This window comes from Erythrolamprus reginae, chromosome 1 (assembly GCF_031021105.1).
Source record: "Erythrolamprus reginae isolate rEryReg1 chromosome 1, rEryReg1.hap1, whole genome shotgun sequence".
Taxonomy (NCBI): Eukaryota; Metazoa; Chordata; class Lepidosauria; order Squamata; family Dipsadidae; genus Erythrolamprus; species Erythrolamprus reginae.
The window spans coordinates 81,598,567-81,615,749 of record NC_091950.1 but is presented as its reverse complement, the minus strand read 5'-3'; the positions used below and the strand labels follow the sequence as shown (position 1 = coordinate 81,615,749).

The 17,183-nt window shown below is 38.5% G+C and overlaps 1 protein-coding gene across 3 annotated transcripts in view; it reads right to left on the bottom strand.

The window, feature by feature from the left end:
• RYR3 (ryanodine receptor 3) overlaps positions 1-16,242 on the bottom strand; it is a 285,326-nt gene extending 269,084 nt beyond the window's left edge. For all 3 annotated transcript variants that reach the window (XM_070756567.1, XM_070756561.1, XM_070756554.1), the window contains exon 1: positions 16,165-16,242. In XM_070756567.1, the coding sequence (XP_070612668.1) occupies positions 16,165-16,200 (36 nt within the window). In that variant the 5' untranslated portion in view covers positions 16,201-16,242. The remainder of the gene's footprint in view (positions 1-16,164) is intronic.
• Between the last annotated feature and the right edge of the window lie 941 nt (positions 16,243-17,183).

The following is a 17,183-nucleotide window of genomic DNA, read 5'->3' as shown; positions in this document are numbered from 1 at the left end:
TCTCTCTCTCTCCAATGTATCTCTCACCCCCAATAATAAAAAAAGCAGGAATAGAATTATCTACATGTTACCTAAACTGTAAAGTTTAGAGTCAGCCAGAAACAGATGTATATCTATGAGTTTAGCTTGTTATTGTGTGTTTGAAATGTGGCAGGAAAGGCTACTGTTGTGAACAGAAAAATAATAGAAGTATTAAGATCTTATTTGTATTTATGTTTGATATCCGGATTTCTACAGAAAAATATTTGATATGGATTGGAGAGGGAATGAGATACTTTCGCTTCTTTATAGCAATTTAGTCATTTCTTTGAATTTTAATTTTCAGGCTCAGTGCCATACTTTGCCAAAGTAATTGTAGTAAAATATAATCAAGAGTTTTAATCAGGAATCTAGACACCCAGGTCAAGTTACCATTACCCTTCTGGTTAGTTTTGATTAAACAAATTACAAAGTTAGGGAGTAGTGTCCCAAAGCTTCATTCTGTGGAAAGATGACATACTGTATTTCATAAAATAGGAAAGTCAAGAAGTGGGTGTGCAAACTGTTTGATAAATTCATGAACTTGAGATATACCTAATCCTATAGTTGATTGCCAGCTTTATCACTCTTACAACCTTTACAACTAAAGTTTCACATATTGTAATGTGTAACTGTATATGTTACTGGAACAGTGCCTTAATATAATCAATATAATCATAATAATATTTCAAATTGGGTTTTCAAATTTATTGGACAAAAATTAGGAGCATTCTTTTTACCATTTTTTAAATCAATCTTTCAACTTTATATTTTGAGTTATTAGTACAAGTTGCACAAGGCAAAAAGTTACTTCTTTTTTCACACTGTAATACTATAGTTAAACTGCTCTACCACAGTAGAGCTTGAAATGGAGCATTACAGGAAGCAAAGCTGAAAATTATTAGAAGAATAGTTTAAAAAGTATTTGCAAAGAGAAAACATTGCTTTAAGTTGCAAAAAAATAATAATAAGATATCATGAAAAGATAGGTTAATTGTTACCCTTCCTTGAGAGAAAACAATAGTATCTCAATCCCTTGAGATTTCCAAAAAAAATCCAAAAAAGGCAAAAGAACTGTTCTTGAAATGGCTGTTTAATTATGAGTGTATGCACAGCATTTTATGCATATATAAATATCTCCGGGACCTCCTACTGCCGCACGAATCCCAGCGACCGGTTAGGTCCTACAGAGTTAGCCTTCTCCGGGTTCCATCGACTAAACAATGTCGTTTGGCGGGACCCAGGGAAAGAGCTTTCTCTGTGGCGGCCCCGACCCTCCCCCCGAAGATTAGAACTGCCCCCACCTTCCTTACCTTTCGTAAACTCCTTAAAACCCACATCTGCCATCAGGCATGGGGGAATTGAGACATTTCCCCCGGGCCTATACAGTTTATGCATGGTATGTTTGTGTGTATGTTTGCTTTTTAATAAGGGTTTTTTAGTGATTCTTAAATTATTAGATTTGTTGTACATTGTTTTATTGTTGTTGTGAGCCGCCCCGAGTCTGCGGAGAGGGGCGGCATACAAATCTAATTAATAATAATAATAATAATAATAATAATAATAATAATAATAATAGGAGGCCATAGGGAGTCAAACTGAAATTCCACAATATAATGCTTATTTATCAGAACACTGATTAATTACATTTCCTATACTGTATATCACCGCCATTGCCATCTCAGCTGAAGGAGAGGTTAGCTTCCTACCTTTCAAAAAGCTGTTTTTTTTAAAAAAAGAAATAGCATCAGTTTAGCAGCTGGCATAGTTATTTTCCTCCCACTGTAAACTTTCCGGAGGCTAATTTAAAATATAACAAGGGACAAAAAAGGGGGAACAGGCATGTATAGTATTAGATTAGTGGGCTACAGAAAAGCTCAGCATCTACTTTAGAAATCACTTGCTCCAACCTAAGTTATATTGTTCTGTTGGTAGACTATATTATTTCTAGAAATTATTTTGTTGAACAATAGGTTTTCTACATTTTAGCTGAGAGGCAAAAACCACTGGATTTGGAGCTCACAGATTTTTTTAAAAAATCCTGTGGAATATTGTATTTTTATTCTTACACAACGAACATTTCTATGAGCAGGAAATGGAGGAAGTAATATAAGTGAATTTATAGCATCACATTTTCAATATTAAGTGAAACGTCTCTCAAACATCACCAGTGCTAAAAGTATTCAATGCACATTTGGAATTACTTGCATGAAAAGAGGAAAAGTCAAAAGCCACAAAATGAATAATTGTCTTCTAATTATGTTAAGAACATGAGAGTTATTATCACGGAAGTGCTCTCAATTTATTGTTTCTTCTCATAATTTTGCAATACAGTCATAATATTGCATGAATAGTGTAATATAATAAAATAATATTATTTTAAAATATACAAGCCTCGAGGGAGGAAGAGACATCAGATGGTATCCACCTTGCATATGTTAAGTATATGTCTCTCCAAACTATATCTTACATCAACTACATTAACTGTTCCTTGGTATTCTGCCTGTGACTCAGATTGAATTACCCAAATGGTTGACAGACAAAGCCTGCAATTGCTAGGCAACTAACATAGCTTTCCCCCATTGTCCACTCCAAAAATTACAAATGATTATCTGATCGGGTCTGAAATGGAAAAGGCAGAAAAGGCAGGTACTTAGCAACGAAGTGATAGTTAGGGCAATTTTGCCTTAACAGGAAATAGAGAAGAGTGGCTACATAAATTATTTTTGCATAACATTTTCAGCAATCCTAAATGCTAAATGGAGATGCACATTCCTTCCATGGCACTTGAGAAAACTCAAGTTAGGTCAAGTTGGAATTATGCATTTTAACAGCCATGCTGAAAATATTAAATATGTGATAGAACATTATTGTGCTGACAGCATTCTTTTAAGTGGCACTGCCAATTAACTGGAGGAAAGGCACTGATTTTTTTTTCTTATAGGGAAGTGATAACTTATTATGGTTTGACTATCTCTGTATGTTATATGGAGCTGATGGATAATGAAAAAGATTTGTTTTAAAGGAAATAACATAGAAAACACAATAAATGCAATCAAATAATACAGTAATGTCTGCTTGAAGTAGAGTAAATGTTTTTCTTTTAAAAAAGAAGCTTGATCTATACTTTAGGGCACCTAGTTCTGTTACCTCTTGTAGTAAATCAGATGAGAAACACAACAAGATGAGCTAATTCTTTATTATAAATCTACATTAACAGAATCTTGCAAGTCAGAAGGTACAGAGACTCCCCACTAACATTTTCATGATCCATTAGAGTGTTTTCTTCCTTAAGTTTCTTTCTCTGGTTGTTAAGCCACTGGGAGGTCCTGGCTCTCTTGTTTCCTAGGTAGCATCTCTTCCCATTGTTCCCAACGGTCATCCACACATTCCATTACAAGTTCTGACTCACAGTAGATGCAGAATCTATTTTTATGTAGAGGGTTTTAAAAACATTTTTATCATAAGTAATTAAAAATGTTAACTATAACATCCTTCCAAGATGCAAAATTATTTTAATTAATTAATTTATTTATTTATTGTATTTGTATGCCACCCCTCTTCGTGGATTATTTTATATAGTGATCAGATTGCTGATCTCAAATATTTTTGGGTGGAATGAAAGAATTTCAATTTTAATTATTCACACTTGAAGACTATTATTTTGAGTCTTCAAATTAAGTCAACCAACCCTAATGACTTCTGCAAATGCATGGATACCATTGTTGCCAGAGGTTGTTAACCAACTGATGTGTCAGTGTGTCTGCATTTGCTAATGATAGATAATGAAAGCACAAATGACCGTTAAGTAAATGGTGAATTGGACACATCTGTGAAAGAAAATTATAGAGGAATGTAAATCCCCTTTCTATTGATAGCCCCTTCTTGAAGAAACTAGCTCTGATTCTTGCTTTAAATTCAAGAAAAAGAACACTAAACCTGTGTTTAGTAACAATCTCTCCAAAATTACTAAATTCACATCTATTAGAATAGCACAAAAGAATTAGTTTGCTCTACAAAAGGTCGAGCAATATGCAGGCAGGTACTTCTGTAAATGGCAGGTGTGCAATTTCTCCTTCAGCCCAAACCAAAATGATTTTGCCAGGAAATGATTAAAGACAAAACAGGGGAATAAAGGAGCACAGCAGATCAGAGTGTCTGATAGAAGATGGACAAATCCTAATTCCTGACAGTATATACAGAAGCAACTGGTCAGTGAAGCATGCCACGAAAACTCATACTCAAACTCAAACTCATACTCCATACTTAACAAAAAGTGTGAGAGATCCCATATCCAAACTAGAACATCTAAGAGTAATTATAAACTGCTTCAACTAAGGACTGGAGGTTTGATAAGGGCATCATCATGAAAACATGGCAGAAAAGAAGTTAGACCTATTGTGGTTGGGAGAAAAACATAAAGAACCTGCACACAAAATCTCCTTTGAAAAATAATCTTACAAAATTTAGCAATTTTTAGCAACATTCCTTGGTTCAGGGAAAAGCTTTCCCCCATTTTCTCTGTCATCTGTACACCTTATTATCCTATTACAGTGATGGCGAACCTATGGCAGGGGTACCACAGGTGGCATGCGGAGCCATATTTACTGGCACTCGAGTCATTGCCCTAGCTCAGCTCCAGCATGCATGTGTGTGCCGGCCCGTTGATTTTTGGTTCACACCGAGTCTCTGGGAGGGCGTTCTTTTACTTTCAGAAAGCTTCCGGGGAATGGGGGAGGGCATTTTTACCCTCCCCTGACTTTGGGAAGCCTTTGGAGACTGGGGAGTGCAAAACATGAGCCTACTGGACCCACCAGAAGTTGGGAAACAGGCTATTTCCAGCCACCAGAGGGCCTCCAGGGGCTGGGGGAAGCTTCTTTCGCCCTCTCTAGGCATTGAATTATGTGTGTGGGCACTCGCGCATCCGCAATAGAATGCACCCATGCTCTTTCAGCGCCCAAGGCAAAAAGGTTCGTCATCACTGCCCTATTACTTTGTGCTTCCCAACAGCAGTCCATCTTTCTTATGCAGAATAAATTCTGATGTCGTATAGAAAAGCACACATTTATTCTCAGGCTACAAATTCCAATTTAATGACAGAAACATATTCTTCTAGAGAAAGACCAGCTCCTAGACAAAAGTTGCTATTCAAAATAAACCATTTAAAAGAGTTCACATTTTGCTATCATAAGTCTTTCAACTCCCTTTAGTCTTTTGTTACAAAAGAAAATAGGTTGCCATAAACATTATAATCTAATAGAATAGCTTGCTTTATGGAGTCATGAGAGCTCCACCACTGGAGGTTTTCAAGGAAAAGTTGAAAAGCCATTGCTTGAAAGAGTGATATGAGGATTTGTACTAAGGGATGGGCTACAAGACTTCCAAAGTCCCCTTCAACCTTATAATTCTCTATTTTCATTGGGTACATTTTAGAGAAGACCACAACAATACCTAGTACTGATAGAACGGAAACCATTCACCTTCCTCTAGAAACAGATTAAGATGCAAAAGAGGAAAACAAAAGTATGCAGATAAGAGAATTCAGTTAATGAGAATGAATATCATTTCCTCTAATAATGCATACAAGTACTGTAATTGACATTAGAGGGGGGGGTGTTGAAGTATTGCCAAACTTGGAAGAATTACATGATTGACAAGGTTGTGGTGGTGATAAGCATGATGGTCCCTATACTGAAAACCTAAGGAAGAGAAAAAGTTTATGCTCCATAGCTTTGAAATGCTGCACTAGAAAAATAAAAAAGGGAAAATTGTGAGTTGGAACAGAAAGCTCTGTCTGAGCTCTTTAGAGAAGGACATGGTTAGTTGGTAGAAATTCTAAACAAAAGCATTCTTAATTGTATGAACAGAACATATTGCAATACAGTGATCCCCGCTCTTTGCGAGGGTTCCGTTCCAGGACCCCCCGCAACGAGCGGGTTTTCGCGAAGTAGCGCTGCGGAAGTAAAAACACCATCTGCGCATGTGCAGATGGTGTTTTTACTTCCGCAGCGCTAGCGAGGAGCCGAAGATTGGGGGCGGCGCGGGTGTTTTAAAACGTCCCCGCCGACATGGGGGGCTCGCTAGCACCCCCCTAACCCAGGTTGGGGGTTTGGGGGTGTGCTAGCGAGCCCCTCATGTCGGCGGGGATGTTTTAAAACACCCGCGCCACTTTCCAATGAGTCCCGAAGACAACGCGTTTGTCTTCGGGACTCATTGGAAAGTCGCGCGGGTGTTTTAAAACATCCCCGCCGACATGGGAGGCTCGCTAGCACACCCCCGAACCCCCAACCCGGGTTTGGGGGTGTGCTAGCGAGCCCCTCATGTCGGCGGGGATGTTTTAAAACACCCGCGCCACTTTCCAATGAGTCCCGAAGACAACGCGTTTGTCTTCGGGACTCATTGGAAAGTCGCGCGGGTGTTTTAAAACATCCCCGCCGACATGGGAGGCTCGCTAGCACACCCCCGAACCCCCAACCCGGGTTTGGGGGTGTGCTAGCGAGCCCCTCATGTCGGCGGGGATGTTTTAAAACACCCGCGCCACTTTCCAATGAGTCCCGAAGACAACGCGTTTGTCTTCGGGACTCATTGGAAAGTCGCGCGGGTGTTTTAAAACATCCCCGCCGACATGGGAGGCTCGCTAGCACACCCCCGAACCCCCAACCCGGGTTTGGGGGTGTGCTAGCGAGCCCCTCATGTCGGCGGGGATGTTTTAAAACACCCGCGCCACTTTCCAATGAGTCCCGAAGACAACGCGTTTGTCTTCGGGACTCATTGGAAAGTCGCGCGGGTGTTTTAAAACATCCCCGCCGACATGGGAGGCTCGCTAGCACACCCCCAAACCCGGGGTGGGGGTTCGGGGGTGTGCTAGCGAGCCTCCCATGTCGGCGGGGATGTTTTAAAACACCCGCGCGACTTTCCAATGAGTCCCGAAGACAAACGCGTTGTCTTCGGGACTCATTGGAAAGTGGCGCGGGTGTTTTAAAACATCCCCGCCGACATGAGGGGCTCGCTAGCACACCCCCAAACCCGGGTTGGGGGTTCGGGGGTGTGCTAGCGAGCCTCCCATGTCGGCGGGGATGTTTTAAAACACCCGCGCGACTTTCCAATGAGTCCCGAAGACAAACGCGTTGTCTTCGGGACTCATTGGAAAGTGGCGCGGGTGTTTTAAAACATCCCCGCCGACATGAGGGGCTCGCTAGCACACCCCCAAACCCGGGTTGGGGGTTCGGGGGTGTGCTAGCGAGCCTCCCATGTCGGCGGGGATGTTTTAAAACACCCGCGCGACTTTCCAATGAGTCCCGAAGACAAACGCGTTGTCTTCGGGACTCATTGGAAAGTGGCGCGGGTGTTTTAAAACGTCCCCGCCGGCATGGGGGGCTTCCTAGCAGCCCCCCAAACCCGGGTTGGGGGTCCGGGGGGTGCTGGTAAGCCCCCCATGCCGGTGGCGACGTCGCGCCGCCCCCAATCTTCGGCTCCTCGCTAGCGGGCAGGCAGGCGGCTCCTCGCTAGCGGGCGAGAGCTAGCGCCAGCGAACAGCTTGTCCGCGCTCGCTCTGGCCGCGAGAATGAACGGTGTGGGCGGGCGAAGGGCGGGCGGCAGCGAGGAGTTTGCGTGGGCGGTGGGGAAACTCCTTGCTGATGCCCGCTGCTCGCCCTCTCGCCAGCAAGAAGGGGAAGACCCAGGGAAGCCGCCCAGCAGCTGATCTGCCGGGCACCATCTACGCATGCGTGCCCATAGAAAAAAGGGCACGCATGGGCAGATGGTGTTTTGACTTCCGGGTTGAAAAATCGCGAATTACCCTGTTCGCAATGGTCGGGGACGCAATAACCGGGGGATCACTGTATTTAACTGCACGTTCACATGTACCACCATAGAAGAAAATGCATTTTTCCAAAAAAAAACTCCTAATGGCAGATTTTAAAGCCATTATTTTGAACCCTTTGCTACCCTTTTTTATGCATACCTAAAGAGGAATAAATCCCATAAAAATAAATAGGCTTTACTTTTTCATAAACATGCTTAGGAGTAGAGGATTAGCGGGGGGAGGGAGGTTAGCGGATCTTATAAGTTTCATAACCGTAACTTTAAATAAGTTAACTTAAAAATAAAAGTTCAGCAAAGACCAGCATTCTATGGTTAGTCATTAGTTGTAAAAGTTTTATAATAAGAAAGCCTGTAATAAAAAATAACTTGAGAAACAATCAGCGTTAACAACATTGACACAGTAGAGGTATTTAGGGCAGGAATAAATGGAATGAATTTCATGCCGTGGCTGAAGATCATATGGAAATAAATGATTAACATACCCATTCAAAGACATCTCTAGGCTAGAAAAAGTGAAAACAAAATGATAAGTGAAAATTTAGTCTAACACATATATTGTTATATTGGTAGGATTCAGCAAAGTGGGTGTGCTTCAAGTCCCCCCTGTTAAACAATGGAGATTTCTTTTCTGTGGCTGTAGCTTCTGCCTTCTGGAATAATTCCCCTCTTCTTCCCCCCAATCCATTGCCACCTTGATGAAGTTTCATAAGAAGGCATGGAAAATTCAAAGGGTTGGTTGGATAGTGAGAGGGGCAACATGTACATTGCAGCCTATTACAGTGGTGTATTAACCATTAAGCAGACTAAGCATGATCTTAGAACACCAGGCCCAAAGGAGGCACCACAAACATGAGAAAGAAAAAAAACCCAATGAAGATTTGTTTTTTTAAAAAAGATCAAATAGGAAGGGAGCACCAAGATTTGTGAGCGCTTAAGGCACCAGTGAGCCTTAACCTGCCACTGTGCATATAAATTTTAATAAATTAAAAATTAACAATCTGGCTATTTTCCAAGCATTGAGCTGGGATAGTAGGTAAGCTTCTGTAAGATTAGTTGTGATATGATATATTGTTTTATAGTTATTTGATCCTTCTGGACGCATAACACCTTTTTCTCTTTTCTTGTTCTGTCTTTTTAATAATGTAAAGTGTCCAGTAGGCATTCTTTCAATCAATATAAATAAATACAAATTTTAAAACTATTTAGGAAATATAAATAAATACAAATTTTAAAACTATTTAGGAAAGTACTGTATTACTATAAGTGATAGTGAAATACAAACTCAGTTTTCTGGAAGTAAGTCAACTAAACTAAACATTTTGTAAACTTTGAACTGAAATAAAACTTTGATGGCAGACGCCATCCATAAAATAACTTTCCATTGCTTTAGCAAAATAGATAAATCATGAAAAAAAGCTGTGTAAAAGTAAAGTAAAGTTGTAAAATAAATTTTTGTCTAGATATAAAATGTGAATTCTGTTTATGAGGTCAAATTTCTAAGAAAAAAACTAGCATGCAGCAAGCTAAACATAAAATCGAGCTACAGAGAAATTCCTGCCAAAGTACTGCAGTAACTTTATATAATCACATTTCAGAGACCAAACCAAATGGTCAGCATATAAGTTAGCTGGTTGTGCTTTCACTAAGAAAATCCACTGGGATAATTAATTTAGCTGGCATGATTCTTGTTTCATTCCAGTACACCGAGAGTTCTTAGGTAACCCTCTTTACTAATAGTGAAAAAGCAAGCATTAATCAAACATTTTTGGTTAATCTCTTATTTGACAATTTATGTTACAAGGCCAGCTTGCTAATGAGGACATAATATTTACGGTAGTAAGTGAGATATTCATATGCATGCTTATTCTTCCTTTAAGCATTGGATCAAGTTCAAAACTCTTTGGGCAAAGCAACAACTGCATGGCTCGCTACATAGAACAGTTTTTCACTTACACCTGCTAAAAAGATGATTAGTTGCCAGCTTTCCCTGCATGGTTTATTATCCCAATTCAGGAGCTGGCTGTTTCTGTTGGAGGTAGCTTATCCCAGTTTTCTCTACATAAAAACCACTTTGTTGATTTTCAGAGTATTTATTCCTTTTTTCTACACATTGTAGGCTATTTAAAAATAATCAATATGTAATAACATAACACATATAAAAACAATTTCAATGCTCGCAATGGTTGCAACATAAGTTCTAACAGCAACATCACTCTTAAAGATTCAGCTGTGAGAAGTAGGTAGATACAAGCACTACAGGTAACAGAATATCTGGCCGTGTTTTTCTGCTGAAACAGATACAGTGCTCAGATAACACTTCCATTATTCTACTTACTGAAGGCAAAAAATAGTACAATGTGATATCCTTTCACTAATGAAAAGATATCCGAAAACTAAAATAAATGAGAAGGTCTCTCTGTTTCAACAAAGGTTAGAAAAATAATCTCACTAAGTTCTGGAAATTAGATTCAGAGGCAGTCCTCTATATACTATCCTCGGAATAAATTCCATTAAATTCAGCATAGATTGTATCAAAGTAGATTTATTTGGGATAAAACTGTAAAGTATTTACCCAACTTAAGTTCCTGTCTTTCACAGATCTTTTCCACAATTAGAAATTAAATTTAATTTGTAATTTTTTTGCACCCCTGATTATTTGAATGTCTGCAGTTGTTGTCCTCTCAACAGCTGCATAAGTATTAAAAGATTCTGTAATAGATATTGCAGTTCTTCCTCTCACTACACAATTACAATGGTAAAGGGCACATCCATTAATCCTTTGTCTAACATTTGCCTGTTAAAAATCACATTAGTTTTTCCCTAGACTCTTGGAGATGACCAACCTTTCATCCATTCAAAATTCAATTTTGTATGAGATTTTATGTGAGATTTATCTGGACTGTTTCACTATTTCCAGATATATTCTGATGTCAAAACTCTTTTAATTTATTTGTTATCTCTCTTGGCAGCTTGAGCTTGACAAGAGCTATCAGATTGCTTGCTCCTTCTGATCAATAACTAAGCATAGAGCACTTCCAACCATTCAGTGTTCGTTTCTTATCCTTTCAAGGTGGACAATTGTGTTCATTCAACCCACTGCTAAATTCCACGCACATGCACAAATTAGAAAGCAAATTACTAGTATTTCCTCTTTTAACCATGCATTTGTCTGCATGTGTTCGTTCAGTGTTTATTCCTGTTTCACAAGATTCTAGTACAATAAGGCAGGTTGTTAAGAACAAATAAGTTCCCATGTATTATAGATTTTCACATTTTTTTTCCTGCTTACCATAAAATCACTTTTGCCTTTTCAACTCCTAGTGTTGACCTATAAACCTGCATTTGACCTCCTTTTAGCAAATAAGCAAGCATGCAGCTGCTGTTTCAGAAACAGGATTTATTAGCTAAGCCCTTTCAGAAATACAACATCACTGACCCAGGGAAATTGCCCACAAAATTGCCCCCTGTTCCATGTTCTACTGAAGAGTGAGAAGGGGAGGTTGTATTTATTTAAACACAATTCACTTGACAAGATGATGGGATACATGCAGTGAAGGTCTACCAAAATTTTTACTACCACACTGTGGGCATGGCTTATGTAGGACGCCCTGCTTTTTCTTTCAATATTTTACAGTGCAAATTGGGTGTTCTAGGGTGGAGCTTCATTTTTGCTACCCCACTGCGTCGTGTCCCCCCCCCCCATCCAGGCAGTAGCCCACCTCTGGATACATGTAATCAATCTTATATGTATATTCTGCAATGTATATAATGTATATAAACTTTTTAACCTGAGATTAATTTTCAGAAAAGGAAATTAGAAGCTGGATCTACTGAAGAATCTACTTAAATAAAAAGGGTTAAGGTTAGGGATAAGGACCTTTTTTAAAAAACAAAATCCTAGGAAAGCATGAACATTCCTATCAAAGAGTTGAAGGTTTTTTTGTTTTTTGCTTTTTTACATTTTGGTAATCATGTACAGTAAGTGTGCAATAACTGATTATTTATTCATAAAGAATAATACTTCCAGCATTTATATTTGTGTGCTCTATTTTTTTTCCTTTTGAGAACTGTCATGTCCCATTGCATGGTTTGTCCATCTCAACTTGCCTTTTCTCGAACGCTGATTTAGATAGGTACCTTTTAGATCAGGGGTCCCTAAATCCTGGGCCGCGGCTCACTATCGGGCCATGGCCTATTTGGAACCAGACTGTGCAAGTGGCAAATCTGCGCACACATGCACACATATCTCCACTTGTGCAAGTGGTTGGCAGGCCTAAGATCCTGGTACACATGGCATGTGTGAGGCACACGGCTCACACAGCTAAGTTCCCTTCCCCACCCCAGAAGGCCACCAAGCTGGAAAGGTTTGGGATCACTGTTTTAGATGCCTTATAACAACAAAAACTTTGTGATATGTCATTGCAGGAAAGACCATGTGGGTAATTATACCTTCTTCCCATGTTTCTGCAATAATTTACCTCATTAGTCTAGGTTTATAGCCTTTTTATTTCATAATTAAATATGTAAATACAAATGTCAAGATACTGAACTAATTTTGGAGAGAGAAAAAGAAAAGAATTGCTACCTTGATAAAATAGAGTATAAAATAGAGTATCTTACAAAAATAGAAGATTTGCAGCTCATTGTTGAACTGTGGAGTCCTTGGTACTCCCTGAGCTAAAAGATTTTATCTAGTTTGGTAATGAAAGATCTGCAAGAAAACAACTGCGGTCAGACATCAACAAAGATCTCACAGACTTCAACCAGAGAGGTTAGAGAGTTCGGCAATTTAGACAGAAATGAGATGCTTATTTAAGTTTCAATGTATTCTGACCCTCAGATTTCAGTTTTGATAAAAAAAATGTTTTCTATGTGAATAAACAAAATATTTTTCTCAGGTTACAAATTGATTTTTTTTAAAATCAAACATATATCAGATTTATGGTCTATAAATAAAATAACCTTTTTCAAACAGTGACAATAGCATGATTGACTTTTATTTCAATTTACATCCTTGAAAAGATGGTCATAATGATGGAACTCCGAAGCATAACTTTAAAAAATTTACAATATCAAACCTACCAACCTCTCATCTCTTGATTGGCACATTCTATTCACTGGCTGTAAGGACCACTGCCAAGAACCATTATAACACTTTTTTGCTCAAAGTCAAAAGAATCATTAAGCTATATGTACCATTAGCAACCCTCAGAACAAAAAAAGAAAACAAAACAAAACCCCAAAACAAATTATCCATAACAATAAGGAAGCTTCAATCAAAAAAATATATATCTGGCGAAAAAACAAATCTGGCTACATAGCTAACTTTAAAAGCCTCTACAAAACCTCATACCATCATATAAAGGCAGAATGCACTAATTACCACTGCAAACAAGAGGAAAAGCTGTTGCACACGAAATCCACCCATGCCTTCTATAATTTTATAAACACCAAACTTAAAGGCCGAAAACCATCCCACCATTAAAAGGGCCTAACAGGATAGACTATAATGATGAAGCACATTCTTCAACACGTTCTTCAGTTCACAATGGCTCATGCCCCACATTTCCTAGCCGTATCACAAATAATTGCAATGATCTGCTACATATTGACTTTACAGAAGATATTGTTGAAAAGGCACTATGCAACCTAAAACCATCTCTATCTATTGCCCTGATGGATTGTGTGCCTACTTCTTGAAAAAGCTTTCCACTACCATAGCTGAACATAGCTAAGACCAATCTATGAAATATCTTTCAGAACCAGCTCCCTGCCCGATCTATGGTCATTAGCCCCAGTCATTCTTATCTTCAAAAGGGAGAGCCTAGCCTAGTTGAAAATTATAAACCAATCTCATTGTGTTGGGTGACCTGCAAAGTCTTGGAACAATTATAAACCAATCAATTACTCTCTACATAGAGACAAACAACCTACTCTCTAACAAACAGTTTGGTTTTAGGAAAAATTTATCCTGTAACCGCAAGTCCTACAGTGCAAAAACATTTGGATCACACAACATTGACTAGAGTAAAGCAATAGACTCTGCAAAGTGTTTGTTTCAGTAGTGCATGAAAAACTACTGTTAAAACGAAGCTCTTATGGCACTTCCAGGTCCCTGCACAAGTGGATGGCCACATTCCTTTCAAACAGGCAATAAGTAGTTAAAATAGGGAATGCCCTATCAAGTCCTGTATCAATTAACAGCGGCGATTCCCCAAGGCAGCGTTTTAGGATCTACACACATTCTGCTTTACATAAATTACATTTGCAATCATATTATAAGCAACGTTAGCCTCTTTGCTGATGACGTAAAACTATTCAACACCACTGACAATACTGCTGCCCTAAAAAGTGACCTTGACTATGTGTCGGAATGGTCGAACAAATGGCAATTTCAAATTTCAACCAACAAATGCTCCATCCTACACATTGGAAACAAAAATCATAACATCAAATACAAGCTGGGTGGATACCATCTCATAAATGGCTGTCATTCTGTCAAGGACCTAGGAATAGTTATCGCAAAGGATTTAATCCTCAGGGCTCACTGTAACAGCATTGCCAAAAAAGGCATTAACAGTTGTTAACCTAATTTTGTGAAGCTTCTTGTGAAGCACTGCTAACTTGGGAATACGAAACTTTTGCCAGACAAATTCTCGAATACAGCTTGTCTGCCTGTATCCATACTGTATATTGGACATTAATACAATTGAGTAAATCCAGAGGTATTTCATAAGAAGAATACTCCATTCCTCTGCTCACAATAGAATAACTTATCCTGCTACGCCTGAAACTCTGGGATTGGAAAAATCAGAACTATGTCGCTTATGGTCTGACCTAAGCAAAGTACACAAAATTGTCTGCTACAACATCCTACCTGTCAATGACTATTTCACCTTCAACCACAATTAATACACAGGCAAAAATAGGTACAAACTCAAGGTAAACCACTTCAAACTCAATCGCTGAAAATACGACTTCAGCAACAGAATAGTCAATACCTGAAATGCACTACTTGATTCTGTTGCTGTAACCTCAAACCCCATAGCTTTAACCTTAAACTATCTACCATGGATCTCACCCCGTTTCTAAGAAGTCCATAAGGGGGCATGCATACCTACATGCCTATTGTCCTTGTCCTGCTGTCCCCATTTATCCGTACTCATTTCCTGTCTTCATGTTCATTTTTGTACTATACCTTGCACTTGTACTTATATAAACATCTTGTATATGTTTGACAAACTAAACAAATAAAATAAATAAATATAAAGTTAAGTGTGGCTGTGGAGCAATAAATCAACTGCAACAGCTGTCCTAAGGTTTTGGTAAGGCTTTATTTTAACAAGGTGAAAAATTTGAGGGAAGTGCTTGTTTTAGAGGGGGGAGCAGTGGTGGGTTGCTCCCAGTTTGGACTGGTTCTGAGAACCAATAGCGCTGGCGGAAGGAGGCTCTACCCACCCACTCAGGATGGGTGGCAAACGAATCAGTGGCAAAATATTTTACAACCCATTACTGGGGGGGAGGGTGTAGGCCTTCTTCAGGAAAACAGAATTAGACAGTAAGCATGGGAGCCAGATTGAAATGAAACCCAGGAGTCTCAGAGTGTAAATAAAGTTAGAGAAAGGAAACCAGAAGAAAGAAAAATAGAGGGAGTAGGGCAGCTAGCAAAAGTTGGGCAGCATCGAAAATGTTTGAAAAGTACATGGAACAGCAGAAGAAAAAACAGAAATTATAAACTATGAAAGGCTTACTCCTAAAGTAAGATTGTGAACATGATCAACTAGAAATCAAACATAATTTCTTTTTCCACATCATACAGAGAAAAAGAGGAGTTCACCACTTAATTATCAAAGTGGGTAAATCTGCTGTCTCAATGAGACTGAACAATGTTATCATAATCCAAGAGTTGACAACATCAGTAAGAAATGTATTGGTTATTCTTTATTTTTATTGTATAATTAGTCTAAAGGTAACCACTGTAGCTTAGTCAAAGGATAGTTGTATCTCCAAGAACATGCTTCACCTTAAAATAAGCCCCTTGCATTCTGGTAATGACTGGAAGCTGAAGAAATGAGTATAGTTTTTGTTGTACTGTATATTTTGCATTTGCCTAGCCAATTAATTGCACTTGTACTGAAATTTAAGCCAGGTTGAAATTTAGACAACTGGAGAGATTAGATTTCCAAACAAAGAAAAATATTGAAAATATCATAACACTTGTTAATATTCTTTATTTTGAAAGGTTTCTGGTCCATGGTGAAAAGTATAAAAGTTTGTTTTGTAAATCTGAAATCAATGCCGAAGGAAAACAATTGTACTTACCCCTTCCCTGGAAGTGTTTCTTGTGTGGGCAAGCATTTCCTGGAGGGCTCTGACAGACAAAGATTGCTCCAGTACAAAATTACAGATGCAAAGATCAGGAGGGACATACTGGGGGGAAAAAATAGCAACAAAGATCACAGCTTTCTCTGTTTTTGCTTCAGAAGGTTTACTCACTGACAAGGTCAATGTAAGGCTTTTAAATTAGATCAGTTAAATCAATAGTAGATTAAACTATTATACATCTGTGATGCACATTCATTTTGTGCACCATAAAATAAATAATGAACCGACCTTACATATCTGCTATGTATGTTTTTATTCCCAATTAATCCTAAATGCACTGTGTGCTTTGAACAAAGACTTTGCAAAAACACTGCATATAAAATACAGTTAGACAACAGGCATATAAATCAATTGCAAAAGAAAAAAAATCCATTATACGTTTTATTTTCAGGTTATGTCCCATCCCAAACAATTTAAAAATAGCAATAAGAAGCATTTCAAATATAATTAGATTATGCAAAAGACCGGTAATAAAAACTGTAATTTGGAAAAACTATTTATAATTATGAAACCTACCGGTAATAAGGGAGACACATTTCCTCCACTTCTATGTTCAGATACCATTTAGAATTGCCAAGGTATATAATTTAAGTTACCCTGACTCCATCCCAATGCAAGCGATTACAAAATCATTAAAAGGGGGGAAATGATTAAGCTATTTTGGAAATTTATTTGAAAAGGTCCATTAAAAATAGCTAATAACTAACATTTTCATCTGAAGTGTTAGCAATAATAATCTTATTATTAATATTTTGTTGGTACAGTATTTCTTTTTGGCAAATTTATTTACTTATCAGATTTATATGCCGCCCCTCTCCAAAGACTCGGGGCGGCTTACAACGTATAGAAAAACAATGTACAACGGAATCCAATTAATTAAAGTTAAAATCTAAAAGCCTAAAAACCAATTAAAAGTACACGCATCCATTCAATCACAATGTCTAGTGACCCCAATA